This window comes from Alternaria dauci, chromosome 8, assembly GCF_042100115.1.
Source record: "Alternaria dauci strain A2016 chromosome 8, whole genome shotgun sequence".
Lineage (NCBI taxonomy): Eukaryota > Fungi > Ascomycota > Dothideomycetes > Pleosporales > Pleosporaceae > Alternaria > Alternaria dauci.
The window spans coordinates 1,217,269-1,235,211 of NC_091279.1; the positions used below are offsets into that span (position 1 = coordinate 1,217,269).

The following is a 17,943-nucleotide window of genomic DNA, read 5'->3' on the forward strand; positions in this document are numbered from 1 at the left end:
GAAGTTTGTAGGCAAGAACGAAACAACCGATAACGAGATCATCAAGGCGAACATGCCCGAGGAATCAACAGAGACGCCATCTGCGAGTACGAGCAAACCTCTCGGTATGACGAGTATTGATAAGGTGGTTGAAGACAAAAAGCATCAACTTCCACCTTGGCCCTCACCAGCACCAACACCGCACAAAGACTATGTGCACTCTAATCCCCCGGAGCCACCTACATACCGCAAATTTACAGTCTTTACTGCCGGCAGCATAGAGATGGGTAACGCAGTCAACTGGCAGCCGCTAATGGCAGCCATGCTTAGTCACTTGCCAATCACGGTGTGCAATCCGCGAAAAGGGTCCTGGGATCAGAGCATTAAGCAACAAGCCAAGGACGAACTCTTCAAGCAACAGGTCGTTTGGGAGCTGGGCGCCCTGGAGCAAGCGGACGTTATCTGTTTCTTCTTCGACATCGAGACCAAGAGCCCGGTGTCTTTACTTGAGCTAGGTCTCTGGGCCGCATCCGACAAGGTTGTCGTTTGCTGCGGCGATACATACTGGAAGTCAGGAAACGTCCATCTCACCTGTGAGAGGTACGGCGTCCCACATGTCAACAAATTTACAGACTTGGTACCATTGGTCGTGAAGATGCTTGAGAAGAAGGGCATGAAGCTTGACGACAAGGGCGACTTGATTGGAGAGAACGTACACGTACCTAAAGAGAAGCCAAAGAAGAAGACACAGCTTGAGGCGGAAAAGGCAGACTTGCAGAAACAAGTTGATGATCTGCTAGCCCAGCTGGCGACACAGCCGAAGATGTAGCCAGGGTGATATCTTGGTTGGCTGTGGTGCTTATGGTGTGACTGGCGTTGGCGGCTGATTGTGCATGTTTGATACCAATAAGCCTGGGTGGACATGTCGATTACTGGCCTGTTCTTGTTTTGATTTCATCACATTTCTGTTTATGAATATACGTTTTGCTATCCACAGTCTCCTACAAAATGAGTTTCCGTCCCCATCCCCATGTTCGTGACGGAAACATAGCAGAGAAAACAAGGTAAAACCGTTATCCCTCTGTATCCTCTCTCCCGCCATTCTCGTCGTTCTCTGAGCCATGGAACAGACGACTCAGTTTTGCTAATTTGACAGAATCTCGAGATCTCCGCTCTTCTTGACTCTCACAGTGAGTCACAGTAGTGAGTGTTGGGCGGGTATATACTATGAGTGGCCCGTGACACACCCGGTGATGACGGGACCTTCTGTACTCGAAAGAGTAGGGCAGGGTGGGGGGAGCACCGCATTCCCCAACCTCATAGCCCGTCAAAGAGTCAAGGAGTCAGACTAACAAACAGTCTCTATGACGAGACACCGCGTCGATATGCCCTCTCACGTCCCTCAACCCACCTCGACATCAAATGCGACCCTAACCCACAAACTACACCCTATACACCCAACCAGCACCTCTTTCTCGCCCCTCGCCTCCGCATCCTCCAACTCTGCTTCGAGTATACTAAACCCCTTGTCTGCACCACAACGACACGCCCTCGTCCATGTCGTTTGCTCTAGACTCTTCGCGTCTGCAGACACGTCCCTGTCCTGCAGTTCCCAGACCTCAAAGTCCCCGAGATCAAGCACCTCGAGCCCAAGTATGAAATCGCTCGAGGGCTGTGTATTCGCATGCGCATGCGTGTCCCCAGTCTTGGACGATTCGAGGCCATCTCGATGACGCAAGAACCAGTTCTCGTACTCCGTCTTTGTTGTTCTGTTTGCGAGCGTCGTGTATGCTTCTTTTACGTCGTCGACGGTGTAGATGGGCTTCGTCTTTGGCGTCGCGGCGACGGCGCTCGCCTTGTCTGGGTGCGCTGCTAGCAATGCGATTTTGTACGCTCGGCGTAACTCCGCTGGCGTGGTGTGCTGTTTCGAGGAGGACCAGCCAGGCGCAGGCAGTTGCAGGATGTGGTAGTAGTCTTTGGTATATGCCATGGCTGTTGTCTTTGCGCGGCAGCCGTGGCTTGATTTGATGGTACAGAGGTAGAAGACGGGCCCCAAGTAAATAAATAAATAAATAAACCAAAAACTGTTACTTAATATTATGAGCAACACTCGCCCTGGGAGGGCCTGTTCGGACTTTTTGCCACACGCGACGCGACATGGGAAACAGAAAAGCTGGGCGTGGAGGGCGATTCGGCTCCAAGTGGCGGGGCAGCGGCTACCCATTCCTCAGGGTCTGGCACATGGAAAACGGACCGATCAAAGTCCTAAGATCGACGACATGTATGCGCCTTGCAGTGAGCCAGAAGTCAACGTGCGTCCAGGTTCAAGAGTCACTGCATAGGCGAGAAATATTGAAGTAGCGATTCCTTTGGCTAGCTAAGAGTGCAGTATGATGACATTAAGCCCACCGAGCCTTTCGCACTGCTCTACCGGCCATCGAAACGGATGTCCTGACTCTCAGAATCACCAAGAGGATGTCGGACATCTCTGTCGGTATAGGATCGAGGTGCTAATGTGCTGCCAAAACGAAAACATGGGGGAATTGAGGGTAGCATCCGACCAAACGCAGCCGTATCTCGCCGGTAGCAGCCCAAGACTCTCACAAGCGAGAGCTCAGGAGTACTGCGGTCGTGTGTGTGAAACGCGACCCCAGCACACTGCGTGCTCGATGGGACAGCGCCGGCGATAGGAGAGTAAAGGGAAATACATTCAGTCATGGGGAATTCGACCGTACCGAACCGCTTGCTGCCAAAGCCAATTTTTGAAATCACACAGAACACGTACAACTCCGTAGGACACTCGCTGCCGGCCCTCCTCGTCTATTCGAAAACAGATGACGATGGCTTAGGATACACAAGGTCGAGATAGGGAGAGTGTGCTTAAGCGGCAGGAGCAGGAGCGGCAGCAGGTGGCTGCTCGTCGGCCTTGGGCTCAGATGCAGCCGGTGCATCCTCAGTGGTCTTGGTCTCGTCCTTGGGTGCGTCAGTGGCACCGGCGGCCTCGCCCTCGTTGCCGTCTGATGACGTCCAGAGAGTGAGGTTGTCACGGAGGAGCTGCATAATGAGGGTGCTGTCGCGGTAAGACTCCTCGGAGAGAGAGTCGAGCTCAGCAATGGCGTCGTCGAAAGCCTGCTTGGCAAGGTGGCAAGCACGGTCGGGCGAGTTCAGGATCTCGTAGTAGAAGACCGAGAAGTTCAGCGCAAGGCCGAGACGGATGGGGTGAGTGGGTGTGAGCTCAGTTTGGGCAACGTCGGTGGCCGTCTGTGGGGCGGGGTTAGGTGGCTGTTATTTCACTCGGTGTATTGATTGCGTCATACCTTGTAGGCCTCGTGTGCAGCAGTCGCAGCAACCTTGCGCTTCTCACCGGAAGCGAATTCGGCAAGGTAACGGTGGTAGTCTCCCTTCCTGTTGCCGGTGTTAGCCTTGTTTGCAGCAGCATATAGCGGTGTGGACGCACATCTTGTGGTAGAAGACCTTGGACTCGCCAGACTCGGCCTTGGGGATGAGCGAGTCGTCGAGGACGTTGAGGACATCCTGGCAGACCTGCTCAAGCTCGGTCTCGATCTTCTGGCGGTAGTCGCGGATGGTGCCGACGTGCTTCTCAGAGCCCTTGGACTCCTCCTTCTGCTCAATCGAGGAAATGATGCGCCACGACGCGCGTCGGGTGCCAACAACGTTCTTGTAGGCGACGGACAGAAGGTTGCGCTCGTCAACGGTGAGCTCACCGGCGACCTGTCGTGGGTTAGTCTGCGTCAGTAGGGCGCCTGCTGTGGGCGGGTGCCTGCTCGTGTGGGAGCGGATGCGGTCGGGCATACCTTGGCGACTTCCTGCGGGAGTATCAGCATATGAGTCCAAGTGAGCAGCGGTGGCAGAACAACTGACCTTCATGTATGTGACCATCTCTGCAGACTGCGGTTAGCTTGCGCGGCCATGGCTGGGAGTCGCGCGGAGACTTACCATCGTAACGCTCAGCCTGTTCGCACAGCCGGGCGAGGAAAGTCTTGCTATTGCGACGTCAACTACGGGCGGGCGCTGGATTGCAGCAGCAGCAGTCTCGTACCTCTCACGCTGTCTGGCGTTAGTCCGTGTCGCTGGGCGTGTAGTTTATCGGGGCTCAGAGGGGCAACAGCGGGGAGGGGGATGGGGCACAATCAGCACCACGTACCTCAGTCGCCATTGTGATGATTGAGTTGATGTGTGTTTGGATAGTCGGGAGACTGTGGGGTGGGTGCAGATGCGTGTGGAAGGATAGACGGTGGGCGGACTTGTTGAGGTGTTTGTGTGGATCAACGAACAGAAGAGGAATCGAAGTTGTTTTGAGGAAGCGAGCGTCTGCCCTAAAGAGAGACCGGGGGGGCCGTGCGGACAACGAACAACACCACCCCGTCCACTGCGCCTTCCCCTAATTGGCGCCTGGAGCTGCCCTTCACATCACGTCCTGCTCCGTTTACACGCTGGCACGGCTTCCCTCGCGCCCTTCACCCTCCTCACCACCATCAAATGCCCCTTCCGTCGCTTCTACACCGGCGCCTGACTGTCAGCCCTCCGTCGTTGTGCAAGCAAGCTGGCAATGAGGGGCACAAGGGCACGTGAGCAGCTCTAGGGTCTGCCTTTCACGGGCCCCCTCCCCCCTCCCCATCCCACCCCTTCAACTACATACAGTATCTCACACTGCCCCCCACCCAGCGTTCTGATTCGCGAGCCTGTGCCTGTTTCATCGTCCTGCACTCTCATCTTACTGCAGTTTGCCTACAGACGTCTACATCCAGCCGTCACACCAGTCGCGTCCTGAAGCGCGGCCGCCAGTGGAAGGCTGACTCCCTAGACTGCCGTCCCATGTCCAAGTCGGGGCCAATCAGTGCACCTTGGAAACAGCTAGAAAACCTGGACGGAAGCTGTTGCGTCGCGACCTCTCTGCGCCATGATTCGTGTCACGTTGCGGTCAAGTTACCACGGCCAAATACCAGAGACAGAGCCGCTAGCTCCCCGTGTCACATGTGGCTGATGCACATGTATCCACAACAGCATGCACGCTACTTAATATCGGCGCCCATGTTGTGAATTTGCCTGAATACCAAGGCAGTCGTTTGTGTCTAAATCTTTACACGTGCTGCATATCTATATATGCACGCCACAACGTCTTATCTAAAACCAACCGTGTTTGTCTCGGCATCGCCTCGTCGTGCACGGCTGCCATGGAAGCCCTTCGTCCGTTGCAGCAGCCACAAACTGCATTGGCGACAAGTGTAGCACATTTATGGTTGTGCACTCAAGCGTTGTAGCTCTTCTCCGAGGTTGTTTCATACGATGAATAGCATTGCATCGTGCTTCACATTAACAACCGCCACACACCCAACATCAACGCCGCAGTACCAGTGCAGACTCCCATCAGCCACTGTAGCGTTGAGAATTTGACGGCCTCTAACCTCTCCCTCAGCTGCGCCGTCTCCTGCTCGATCCTCGTCTCCGTCTCCTTGAGTTTTAGTTCCTGCACGTTTGCCTCTTCCCTGATGCGCCCCTTCTCCAAGTTCAAGTCCAGCCTCACTGATGCCTGTGTCCGTTGTATCTCGTCTCGTAAGCGCGAGTTCAGCTTTGCAAGCTCGTTTGTCAGGCGTTCATGCGATGCGCGCGTGAGGCTAGATTCAGTCGAGTCGGCCGTCATGAGTTCGGAGCGGAGTTTGGCAAAGTCGACCTTTTGCGTGTAGGTGGCTTTCTCTTGGTCTTCACGAAGAACCATGGTGCGCGTGAGGTTCTGGATGCTGTTACAAGTTAATTGGCCATTCTTTCTTATGCGCAAAAAATCGTGCAGTGACTTGCCTCTCCTCGATCACGTCGCCGAGAACCCTCATCATGCCCTCGGCTTGCTCTTCCGTGAAGCCTTCCTCTTTCAATCGCTGCACAAACTTGAGCGTGTCGAAGTGATGGTCCTTGGGACGCTGCGCGGTTGCACTGAAGTTGCGTCCAAACGCCAGAGCCGATGCATCGCCGCTTGCATATTGTGGTAATGTCCTTGGCCACAATGTACGGGTTTGTGCTTGGAGTGGTGATGGCTTCGGAAAGGCAGCGCGACGCTCGGAAGCTTTACAGGATCTATGCCGACCCTGCTCCAGTGCGCCCAGCGCTACTGGCTGCGACACCCTTGCGGGCCATGATATTCGCGGTAGAAGGAACCTTGGTATCGCTGCCGCTTGTCTTGCAGGAGCTGCCATGTTGTCGACGTTGTGGTTTCGGTCTCGTCTCGCCGTCGAGAATCCAGAGAGCCGCGGGTAGCCATAGCCAAGCCCTGCAGATGTCATTGCCAAATTGGGAAAACCATTCCACGCCTGCAAAATCCACACAGGCTTGAGCTTGGTCATGTATCGTTGGTAAATGCGTGAAAAGGCTGTTCATCATTGTCTGATATCATATAGAAAGAGTTTGCCCAACATTCCACCCTGAAAGCATATACAACGCTTGCTATGCACCCCATCGCTGAAATAGAAACAGAAAATCAACTATCCGTCTATCTACCGTACTCCAAGCTGGGTACAATGACTGGCCCGTATTTCATGGGCGCACTGTAGCCACCATCGTTTTGCACCATAAAGTCGACCGCCAGGCTCAACTTGCCACTACCATGCCCAGGGACCGCCTGACCAAACGTCCCGTTGACAATCTCTGGGTCATAAATGACACATGCAACGTAGTTTCTCCGCCCCATCAGTCTCTTGTACTCTCGTGGCTGGCCGTTGACGTCTTGCGTAAAGATCTCCATCATGTCTTCCTTGGTGTCGCTCGGTTGATTGTTGCTGCGATGTCCGTTCTGCGGTACATAGAGCGCGCGGTTGTTATGGAGTAGTCGCAGCACATAGTTACCAGGCGGCCCGTTGACCACTGATGACGAGATGATCTGGTACATTGTCTTGTGGTCTTGAGGTCTCGATGGGTCATGAACAAGACCAGCACCGCAACAGTCGACCGCACCAGAAAAGAACGTCATTCGTAGCGACTTGTTGTGGGCGATGCCTTGAAGTGTCCGGATCAAGTACGTTCGTTCAAGGTCCTATGGCACGTTAGTGAATAAATTCATCGTAGGTAGGAGCTACCAACCTTTGAATCGTGCGTCCACTGATCTCTTAGCTCGTCAAGCAGATCAATTTCTCCAAAAGGACTCAAGACTCCGCTCATCAGGCCGGACTTGCCAATAGCTTTCTTGACGGAATTGAAGCCATCGCCAACGACACTCTTGGCGCCGACCACACCAGCGACGCCAGCTGTCACCTTTCCAAGCATGTTGAAAGTACCAGTGACGGCTTTCTTGCCGGTGGCCATTGAATGAGCAAGATGCTCAACAGACTCCAGGCGAGGGTACACGATAGGAACAGGAATCATCCAGATACAATGCTGAACACTCGGCGGCAGTGTCGCAACTTTGGGGAAGATACCTTGATACGTCGGCCCTGCCATGACTTGATGTGGATTGCGCTCAGAGCGACAATCAGGCCCAACAACCGTGACGCAAGGACCCAGGTACTTGATAAAGTGCCAGCCTGTACCCGTAACAGTGAAAAGATCCATGTCGTTGTTGACGTTCCGGAGAATCTCCAGCGTTGTGTGGTGCTGGAAGAGCAGATACATTTCAATACCCAATCTTCCAATGTTCTTGAACATGTTCGAGAACTGCATGTACTCAGGATATGATCCAAAGCCATCGAAACTAAACACTGTCAGCACTGCTTGCTACTCCAGACTTGAAATACACTTACATGTCATGGTCGTCCAGAGCAAGGATGTGAGGTATTTGTGCGAATGCTTCACGCAGATGTGGCTGATCAAAGTGACTTGTGTAGTAATGGAAGTATGCGTGGCAGACATCCTCTTCGTGCTTTGCAGTCCATGGCGCATTCTTTCGGATCTCTTTCCCACTTGTCGCCGTCCATTGCTTTAGCAGAGGAAGTTCTTTCCATAATCGGTCGGCGTAAATCTGTCCACCAAGCCCCAGCTGTACATGGAAGCCACCACACTCGGCGTTCTTCTGCAGGATGTCTTTCCACATCAGACCCACACCTCCAAGCTTCGCTCTCTCGTTGGCATTGACGTTCAGTGCAAAGTCGTTGCCAGAGTGAGCGATGAACCGCCAGCTTGTCTCATGTCGTCCTGCTACCAAGAATTCAAAGCGGGTGCAGCCCAGGTGTGAAGTAATGGCATACGTCCATTTCGCTGCATGCTCCTCCTCCATCCTCAGATCGATGTCGTATCGATAAAAGATCCATGTTTGATGCGTGTAGATGGGGTTGGCCTTGAGCTGACGTGGATTTGGCGACAAATCTGTGCTCTGATGAATGTGAATCGTAGGCGGATGAGGCGTGTTCGTGATGAGCAGAATTGAACCTAGCCACAGACCCCGTTCAATGTCCATGTTGGTATATCTGAGGTAAGGCCCAAAGTAGACGCCATTGGTAGGAGCGACCTTGTATTGATCTACGCCAGCGACCGGAGGTGGCCCAGTGAAACCGGTAGTAGTTGGAGTTGCAAGTGGTGCCATGCCAAAGTCCCCAGGAAAAGTAGCAGTCTGTGGGGCAAAGCCAGGCGATGCGATAGGAGCCTTGCCAAAGGATGGGGATGCCAAAGGACCGCCAACGAATGTACCTGTAGGAGACATGGGCTCGTTCAAGTTCAAAGGGGTCGGGCCTTTGGGAAATTCCCACTGTGTAGATTGTGTGGGTAAATGAATATAGTAATACTGGCCGGAGCTAGGGTCTAGATGCGCTATCCAGCCCTCAGGAAGCGGTGGAGGCGAGGCTGGCCCGGGTCCTGGTCCAGGAGCCGGACTCGGTGTATGAGCAGGCTGGGCAGTTTGTATTTGAGGAGGAAACTGATTTTGCGTAGGCGTTGGTGCAACCACGGCAGCAGGTTGCGAGGGTCCAGCTTGCGGGCGTGTATCGTTGGCAAATGCAGGATGGCCTTGGTTGGGGTCGGAGAAACTGACGCCCTGAGCTACTGGCTGCTGGCCCTTCTCGTTAGGATAGCTATTGGTTTGTCCTGTTGGCGGGGTTGTGATACTCGAGTACGCCGGTGGAGGCTCCTCATTCAGGTTCATACGTCCCATCTCGTGATTGAGTGGGTGTTCTGGGGGTACGTTTGCATGCGGAACGTTTGTGGGAGGAGGCGAGAATCGAGTGTTTGGTGCCTGTGGAAGAGGACCTTGCGGAGGAGTGCTTGAGGGAGGTACCTGGTCCATACCCTGGTATACCGCTGGCGGACCATGTGGGTTGCCTCCAGGCTGCTCGGTCGGTGTCCATGGTCTCCTCGCTGGTTGTTGCCCGCTCGGCTGTGGGGTCGAGAGAGCGGGTCTGGGCTGCTGGTTGGCATAGATCTGGTTGCGCTGGGCAGCTGTCGCGCTCTGGGCACTTTGCGCCTGCAGATTGGTGAGGGTGGAGGTTCCTGCAATGCCCGCTGCGGCAAAGCGCGCTTCTATGCCACCGCCAGAAGGAGGGATTATGGGCGTCTCAGGAGGTGGTGGAGAGCCTCTCTGTGCCCTCACTGTTGACGTCGAAGCAGTAGAGCTCATGCGATTGACGTCCATGGGCGTGGGCACCTTGAGCACTGGCTCATTCTGGCTGGGACCTGTGTAGACGACAGGCGCAGCGGGCGGGGGGAAGTACTGCTGGTGGTATTCGGGGTATGGGTTGTTGTTGGCACCCACGTCTTCACTGCCCTTCCTCTGCGGCGCCTTCTGGAACAGGCCTTCCTTGTCAGGAGTGTCTGGACCTGGCGAGTCTGGGAGAGGCTTTGGCGCTGTTCCTCTCCGCTCTGCCAGGCGCGAAGGCTGGATTGAGCCGTCTGGGTTCCTTGCGCCATAGCCACTTATCGTCGGTCGGTTTGGGTCGTTTGCGTCGAAGCGGGCGCGCTGACTGGGCGACGTGGGACTCGGTCCTGTCGCATTAGAAGCCCTCCTCCGCCCATCGGCGCTCTCAGGGGGCGTGGCATTCTTCGCACGCCGTTCCCTCTCGCTGAGCGGCGTGTATCTGCCTGTGCCGAGCGTGGGCTGCCCATTTGGCGGCCGGTCCGTGTCGGGATAGGGAAGGGGAGCGTTGGGCGGGCTTGTAGGCGGCGCAGGGAACGAGGGCATGGGCGGAGGGCGCGAGAAGGCGGGCTGGCTCGAGCTGCCGGCCGAGTCTGTTCGCGGGGGCGGGCTCTTCCCATCGCGACCCTTTTGTATCCTCAGGGGACCGACGGTGGGAATAATGGGCGTGTCGGGGTTGTTGTTGTTGTTGTCGTCATATCGCAGGAAGAGCTCCTCGTCCGGTCGGCCCTGCTTGCGCCCATCCATGGTGGTGGTGGTATGTACGATTATGTGGGTTTGCAGCAACAGTACCTGATCGCCGGCGATGGCAGGCGTAAACTTATTTTTGGCGACGGGTGCGGATAGCTCGACGTGCGCAGAGCGTGGGTGTGGATGGCGGCGGCGGCGGCTGCTGTGGGTGGGGTAGTGGCTCGTGGCTCAATACATATGACGCTGCCAGGGCGAGGGGTGCATCAATGGTACATGATCCGGACCACCCCCTAGGTTTATATGCGAGAAGAGACGGCCCACGGCAAATACACCTGTCGCCTGCTTGTTTCTACGCGATACTGCTGACTTGCGCAGCCTGTCGGCCATGGCCCCCCTCCAAGAGTTGGGCTGCGGCGCGTCTCTCCCTACCCGCTACTCTGGGCCGCTGAGGACTGTCCCATGTGATTGGCCGTGTCGACTTTACGCGCTGGCGACCGAATTTGCGGCCACTCCTGATCACACTTGGCGGCGCATACGGGCACCGTCTAGTACCTGATGTGGCACGCGCTACCACCTTATTCCAGCGAATCACCCCCTCTATCTCCTCGACCTGTCTGTGGCTGGTGACCTCCACGATCATCGACGCATGGCGGGAACATCCGCAGCCCACGACTGTTCACGACTCGGCAGTTTCATCTCTTCAGGCACAGGCGGCATCGCTGATAGTTGAAAAGGGGCTTAGTCATGCATCGGAGAAACATGGTCAACAGTCATCACACCAGACTCGACATCAATTGACGCACGGCGCATCAGACCTCCCGATATACGTTGTTTAGGATTATGGAATACGCAGCATCTATATAGAATCTATCAAACTTTTAATAAAACCCCTCGCCTCCACTCCCCTGCCCTCACTGCATGTCCGCCATTATCACGCCTGCCAAATATTTACATGTCCAGAAGAGCAGCAGCACCAGACTCGCTGCACACATAGACAACCTCGTGGCTGTCGCTGAAGCCGTTGAAGCGAGTAGCAGAGCACTTGGTGTATGCGCCCATTTCTTCAAAGTAAAGCCAGTCACCGACATCGAGTAGCTCGGGGAAGGTGCACGAGGATGAGATGACATCGATACCGTCGCATGTCGGGCCCCAGATGGAGTACTCGACCTGAGACGGAGTGTCGTATCCAGAACGACGCACGTCGTACAGGACGTCGTTGCCATTCTTCAGTACACGCGGCACAGGGTGCTGGTGATCGAAGATGATGCTGGAGAAGTTGCCGTAGACGCCGTCGTTGAGGTACAGCATGTACGAAGTAGTGCCGAGGGTAGCATCGGTAACAGTGCGACGAGCAATGACATGGCACGCGATGGTGAAGGCTGTCGCGACGTAGTAGCGTCCAGGCTCCCCAATGACGCGGATGTGGGGCGGAAAGTACTCGTCCAAGGCAGTAGACAAGACTGCGGCCATGGGCTCAAAAGTGACATCGCCGGTAAAGCCGCCGCCCACGTCCAGGGTATGCATGTTGAAGCCGAGCGCAGCCGCCTGGTCAAAGACAAAGCGAGCGTCCTGAACAGCCTTGATGAAAGCCTTGGGGTCCGATGCGCCAGAGCCAACGTGGAACGCGACTCCAACAACATTGAGCTCCAGCTTCTTGGCCAGCTCCAAGAGCTCTGCAGTCGTGTCCAGAGCAGCGCCGAACTTCTGGCTGAGTCGGCACAAGCTGGCCGAGTCATCAGTCAAGATGCGCAGGTACAGCTCGGCGTCTGGGAAGAGCTGCTTGGTCTTGTAGAGCTCATCGGCATTGTCAAATGTCATCTGCTTGACGCCAGACTGAGCGGCGTAGCGCACATAAGACTTGGTCTTGCAGGGCTGTGCGTAGATGATGCGAGAAGGGTCGACGCCCAACTTGAGCACAGTCTCGATCTCGTTCTTCGAGGCACAGTCAAAGCCGAGTCCCAGCGCAGTCATGAGACGCAGCACTTGAGGGTCAGGGTTGCACTTGACAGCTGCGATATGTTAGTGGCGGCTCAAACAAACGAGACGGGAAGCGGCCGACTTACCATAGTGCGGCTTGACACGGCCTAGATTCTTCTTCCAGCGCAAGTGCTGGCGGTAGACCTCGCCCAGGTCGGCGACGAAGAACGCATCTTCCTCGCCCACACTGCAAGTATCAGGATCAATAGCCTCGACACGGCTCTTGAGAGCGTCGGCAATCAGCTGCTTGGAGTTACAGGCGCCATGATTGTCATTACTACCAGCGGAATAGATGCTGAACGACGCTATGTCTTTCAACGGGAATTGGTATTCTTCGGTAGTCGTGATAGCAGAAGGTGCCATGCCCTTGGTGATGGGGGTGCTGACAGTCTGGTGGTTTAGTAGGTTGTTATGCTGGGGCCGTGGGCCGTGTTAAGGTGGCTTGAAGGGTGCGAAGCCGAGGCTTGGTGTCGGGCGAGGTCTGGCCGCTTCCTCTGCGAGAGGAAGAACCGTTGATGGCGTCCTATGCGGCAGCTGAAGTTCGGGCTGCTCGAGTGTCTGGGTGGGAGACTGAAAGAAAAGACGCTCAAGCTCCTTCTTGGACGGCGACAAGACGCGGAGGGGGAATGTTGTTGAAGACGTGTGGCGCTGGTCGAGCAGAGACAACTTGAAGGTTGAGCAAGATCAGGGCCGAAGCCGTAGTGGTACGGGAGCCTTTGACGCGACCAAAGGCTGTCGGATGCAGGGGGGTGAGCTGGGCAGCAGCGAACGGGCAGACGGTCGCTTTATAAGGGGTGAGGGAAGGCGACGTCTGGCGAGCGGTGAGTATTGGGGGAATGGGTCAAGTGTAGGAGAAAGGGAGGCGATGGCGGGGAGCTGGAGTGACAATTTTCGCGCATTCGGTTGTGGTCCTGGAGTCTTGGACCGAACATTACTTAACATCCCTGCGCCATCGAACAACCTGCAGCCACTAGCATTTCAGTCTGACATCACCGAGGCTCGTGCGTGTAAGCCAGTGGTGCCTGATCGGCTCGATGGCACGCAGCGAGGCTGAGCACTTGGTCTGCACAAAAAAACCGCGCATGCCATGTATGCCCAACACGACTCGTCTGCCACCTTTCTCGCTCAGCACCCCTACGTTAGTTCACGCGCAGTCTCAAAATGGCGCACGGCAACTGCAAGATCAACTATCCTATGCCGTGTGTTATTATTACGTCGTTGCCTGATATGTGGAGTCGTAAATACAATGCGCGCCCATGCAATATCAACTCAAAACAGCAACAACTCCATATCCCCAACCCCCTCTCCCAGTACCCGAAATGCCGCTGTGTACGCGTGAATATATATTTGAAAAAAAAAGGCAATCGCAACAATGGCAATGCAAGAATGGCAATGCAGCAATGAATGCATCATGTCTGGTAGTGAATCATGATTGGCACATCGGAGAGGTCCACGCCGTATTGGTGCTGGAAGTGCAGCGACTTGACCGATGCGTGGCTGTGGAGAGATCGCGTACCTGCGCTGCCTCCGATGCCTGCCCCACGTTCGTAGTTGTACTCTAGCCCCCCACTGAACCGATCCCACTTCGACATGTTGTTGGGAGCCTGGACTTGTTTTGGTGGAGTTGTCTGGGGCGTTCTTTGAGGAGTCGTCTCGACCGGAGTTACATTGACGGCTGTGAGATCAGATTCGGATCCCATATCCAAGTTGACATCTGAGTACAAACGATCCCCCAAAGTCCTACGGCGCTGCTTCCAGATTTGGGAATGCGTCTCCCAGTTCGCAGGGAGCTGCGAGAGCCTCTGCGGGGGGCCGTCGAATCTGCCCACGGATTGAGACACTCTGTGACTGCGAGGTCCCGTGCCGGGAGCAGCCCTGGGTCCCTGAGGCTTGACAGGTTTCGGAACGCTAAGTCTGGATGTGTCGATGGAGGGCACCGGTGGCACATCGACGCTCTGCGGGCGAAGCTTCGAAACAGTGGCCTCGCCAGCTTCCTTGTGCAGGCTATGGCAGCTTTTCCGGCGCTGCTGAGAAGGTCGATTCTGCCCAGCAGCTGATAGATCTTGGCTGTGTAGACGCGCAAATTCAGCTGCAGCCTTGTTGTCCATGCTCACCATAGACTTTGATCGAGGCAAGGAACTGCCAAGTTGGTGCGGGTGGGTAGGGGAAATCACGCTCTCCCTGCGATTGTCGGGCACGGCAATATCATATGGAGAATTGCCAAGAGACGAAGTGATAGTACCCAGATGAACCACGCCTAGTGCGGCATGCTCGGGTTCTTTCTCGACCTGACTCACTTTCCCAGATGAAGACCTTCTCCGAAAGAATGATAGACTCCTTCGACGACTATGGACGGGGGGCGTAGGTGGCCGCTCAGGCTCCAACTCGGTCAACTGGTTGAACTCGGTCGGGTCGGTAGCGGAGGCGTCAGCGGCGGGCTCGTCTGCGACAACGTGTTCCTTTGTTGGATAGGTGTGCGTCAAGTAATCGATTCCCGGAGTGTTCGATACGCGTTGTTCGAACTTGACACGCACCTTGGTTGGGACCTCAGGAATTGTTCCTTCGGGAATAGGCTGGCAAGACTGAACGACTAGGTGCTCCGGCTGCGACTGACGCCTCTTATGGAATCGCTTTTGCTGCTTCGAAGATGCACTGTCGAGTGATGCTCGCGAACCAATATATCTGGGCGTCTTAGGCGACTTTAGAGACTCCGACGCCGACGATCTTCCGGAAGAGCTCGTAGACAGAACTGGGCTGTTCAGGGCTGGTGCATGTCGGGCCATCTGTGCGTGCCGTGTAGCTCCAATTGGTGAGTGTCCGTCAGAATCACTGCTCGCAGGGGACGAGTCGGCTTCCTGGTGACTCTTCTTCGCAAGGACAGACCGTCGAGTTCCTTGTTCTTGGCTTGCATCAACCATTTGCGGAGATTCGCTACATCGGTGACACAGGATTGAGGTATCGTTTTCCAACTGCGCTCGATCATTTCTCCGTAGGCTGCCACCCGATGAGTAACCGGAATCAGTCGTTCGTGGTGGTGGTCTCTGATTGGCCTTGCTCTTTGGCTTCTGCGCCGTGGACATATTAGATGTCGCAGAAGGTTTCGAAACTTTGACCTCAGGCTGAGACTTGGGTTCTTCAACGACAGGCTCCCGGACACTGCGAGGTGATTCCATCATATCAGCCGAATCGCTGTTTTCTGGCCGGTAAAACATGGCAGTTTCTTCAGATGCAAAGAACGGGCTGAAAGGTATGTCGGCTTGATAGCTCTCAGCAATTTGAGACGCATTCTGCTTATCCTGGTGCGCTTGTTGAAGGAACTTTGAGGACTCATCTGCAACCGCATTTGTCGTAATCTCTGGCGCGCCAGGTGTGGGCATCTCGTTCGCTTCTAGTTCGTAGAGCGGAGAAGGCATTGGAACAGCAGCTGACTTGCTCCTTGTATGGGCTCGCCGACGTGTCGACTTCATGATCAGCGGACTGGAATTGGGCTCAGTCGCTGAGAAGTAGTCATCATCTCCAGCCTTTTGCCCTTCCGGAGCCTTTGCGCTAAGTACGGGCGACACTGCACCATTCGTGACTACAAGGCTTCCCAGCTTCAAACTTCCTAGATGCGCATAGTCCAGCTCTGAGGGTGTAACGGCTCGGGCGGTAGTGGGCTCGCGAGCTTCGTCGGACAAACGCAAAACTGTCGGAGGGGCCAAGTGAGAGTTTCCCTTTGGCTTCGACTGCCATTTTGCCTCTTCTTCAGGATCGAGCTTGGGGGCTTTCCATGAATTCCATGTTCTGCGGCGTCCTTCGACTGGTGAATGTCGGGTGCCTACTCCGGGCGTCTGGATCAACGACTGTCGGCGTGTGAGCGAAGAAGAAGATCTGTCGACCAACGAAGCTCGTCGACTAACGGATGCCTCAGCTACTGGCTGTGCAGGCTCTTCAGGTGCTTCCAACACTTCTTGTAGCGCCGCAAGTTCTTCTGGTGTGGCATTCTTCTTGACTTGCTGTAAAAGTCGAATTGCCTCAGCAATATCGACATGCGAGACAGAAGCCAAAGACATTTTGGAATCCGCCAGACCGGCGAGCTGGGCTGTAGATGCTTGTTTGTTTCCAAAACACGACAAGGAATTCGACCGGGAATTGGTCCTGGAGTTGGCTCGCGAATTCGATCTGGACACGACTGTCGACGCGCGACCACGCGTTTTCGCAATCTCCCCCAAGCTGTCGTCCTGGTGCATCCACGTACTAGGGTCGAATTCGGTGGCAGTAGGTGAAAGCAGGGCGTCTTTGATTTGCTGGCGCCCTTCAGGGCTGAGGTCTGCCGTTATGGATTGCGGCGAGTCGACCTTTGCAGCTCCAATTGCGGAGTTGGTATTGGTCTTTGGCTTGGAAAGTTTGTTGTGATTTGTGCTACTAGGCTGGTTCCCCATGTTGGCAGGTGGTGCTGGTGGTGGGGTTAGAGAGCGAGGGCGCTCAAGGCTATTGGGAACGATGCATCGGAATTGTGATAGCTAGAGAGCGAGTCAATCGCGGTTCGTGCCTGCTGGACAAGATGCGAGTCCCGCGGCGTACCTTTATAAAGCTCTAGGAGCCTGCAACGTTATCTATCCGGAGGCTGGTGTGAAGATATCAAGGTGTAGTCCGGTGGTACACTAAGACTGGCGGACCATGTGGAGGGATATCGAAGAATAAGTAAACTGTCCCCGCGCGAACAGGCGTCTAGTGTAGTCGGCTACGAGTGACTAGGATGCTGGGCCTGGCATTACGCGTGCTGCATGTTGCAGGCAAAGACTGAGCTGGTCTAAGCAGCAACAAACTTGGAACAAGCTCGACATGAAACCGGACAATGCAGGCTACATGGCGGATTGAGGTGATCTGCCAATCAACCCGGCTCAACGCACGCGCACCGAAGCCAATCAAGGCGGGGCGTCGTGCTGCATGCACAACGCGAAGGCTGGATCCCAGCTGCTTTTGGCCGTATCGGTAAACCTAACGGCTATCGGACCTCTGCAAGTCTCATGCCATGGCAAAGTGAAAAGTCGAGCATCCACAAGTCGTGCCACAGCTGCGCATGATCCCCACCAGGAAAACCTGCTCCAAGCGGCCTGCTGTGGCCGTGCCGATGTACGCGTTGCGCGTTATATAGCGTGGCTGTGCGCCTCGACACTGGCGGGCCATGCTGTTGCCAGTTTGCTGCCCAGGTGGTGTTCGCTGGGTTCGCTGGCCCATGCACGAACTGTTCGCGCGGTACCGTCGTCTTTTGTTTTGCTGCAATTCTTGTAACGGATACTTGAACCTGTTGATCCCTGGTTCAGCAAACCGTGGGTAATCTCCGCTCAACAGTCGCATCTTCATTCCAGCGCCGCATCGTCCCTAGTCTTTGCATCCCGGCCACGCACTTTCTCACCGTCGCCACGTACTTGCAGGACATGTAGCCACCGCTATTCCCCTACCGGCCATGGGACAGCTGGCAGCATACTTTTGCTCGACAAAGAAGGGCAGTGAGCAGGCTGATTAGGTTGGACGTCCGGAGCGCGACAAACACGACACGATTGCGGAGCGCACCTACCAAGGTGCTGGATAGAAGCCCGGGGCCGTCAACTGGCCTCGAAACCATATTGGATGCTGATATACGCTTGCGCCAGCAACAGGCCATATTGGAGTTTGGCATGGCCTTGTAGGGCTTTTCAAGGCCGAAGCGCTCAAGGCCTGGACAGTGCTCATGGTCGGCAATGCTCCAC

General features: G+C 55.3%; 4 protein-coding genes across 4 annotated transcripts; all 4 read right to left on the minus strand.

The window, feature by feature from the left end:
- Positions 1-2,337: 2,337 nt before the first annotated feature.
- Positions 2,338-4,293, minus strand: ACET3X_008355 (uncharacterized protein). The gene is made up of 3 exons (XM_069454519.1): positions 3,437-4,293; positions 3,297-3,384; positions 2,338-3,240 (listed from the first exon to the last, which is right to left on the minus strand). Exons 1-3 carry the CDS (start codon positions 3,877-3,879, stop codon positions 2,860-2,862), a joined length of 912 nt encoding a protein of 303 aa, XP_069303957.1. The 5' UTR covers positions 3,880-4,293; the 3' UTR covers positions 2,338-2,859.
- Positions 4,294-6,354: 2,061 nt separating this feature from the next.
- Positions 6,355-10,495, minus strand: ACET3X_008356 (uncharacterized protein). Its single transcript, XM_069454520.1, has 3 exons — positions 7,725-10,495; positions 7,069-7,675; positions 6,355-7,021 (listed from the first exon to the last, which is right to left on the minus strand). Exons 1-3 carry the CDS (start codon positions 10,289-10,291, stop codon positions 6,482-6,484), a joined length of 3,714 nt encoding a protein of 1,237 aa, XP_069303958.1. The 5' UTR covers positions 10,292-10,495; the 3' UTR covers positions 6,355-6,481.
- A 566-nt stretch (positions 10,496-11,061) lies between these two features.
- ACET3X_008357 (uncharacterized protein) lies at positions 11,062-13,115 on the minus strand. Its single transcript, XM_069454521.1, has 2 exons — positions 12,298-13,115; positions 11,062-12,243 (listed from the first exon to the last, which is right to left on the minus strand). Exons 1-2 carry the CDS (start codon positions 12,572-12,574, stop codon positions 11,183-11,185), a joined length of 1,338 nt encoding a protein of 445 aa, XP_069303959.1. The 5' UTR covers positions 12,575-13,115; the 3' UTR covers positions 11,062-11,182.
- A 295-nt stretch (positions 13,116-13,410) lies between these two features.
- Positions 13,411-16,924, minus strand: ACET3X_008358 (uncharacterized protein). The gene has a single exon (XM_069454522.1). The coding sequence runs from the start codon at positions 16,630-16,632 to the stop codon at positions 13,621-13,623; it is 3,012 nt and encodes a 1,003-aa protein (XP_069303960.1). The 5' UTR covers positions 16,633-16,924; the 3' UTR covers positions 13,411-13,620.
- Positions 16,925-17,943: the final 1,019 nt, after the last annotated feature.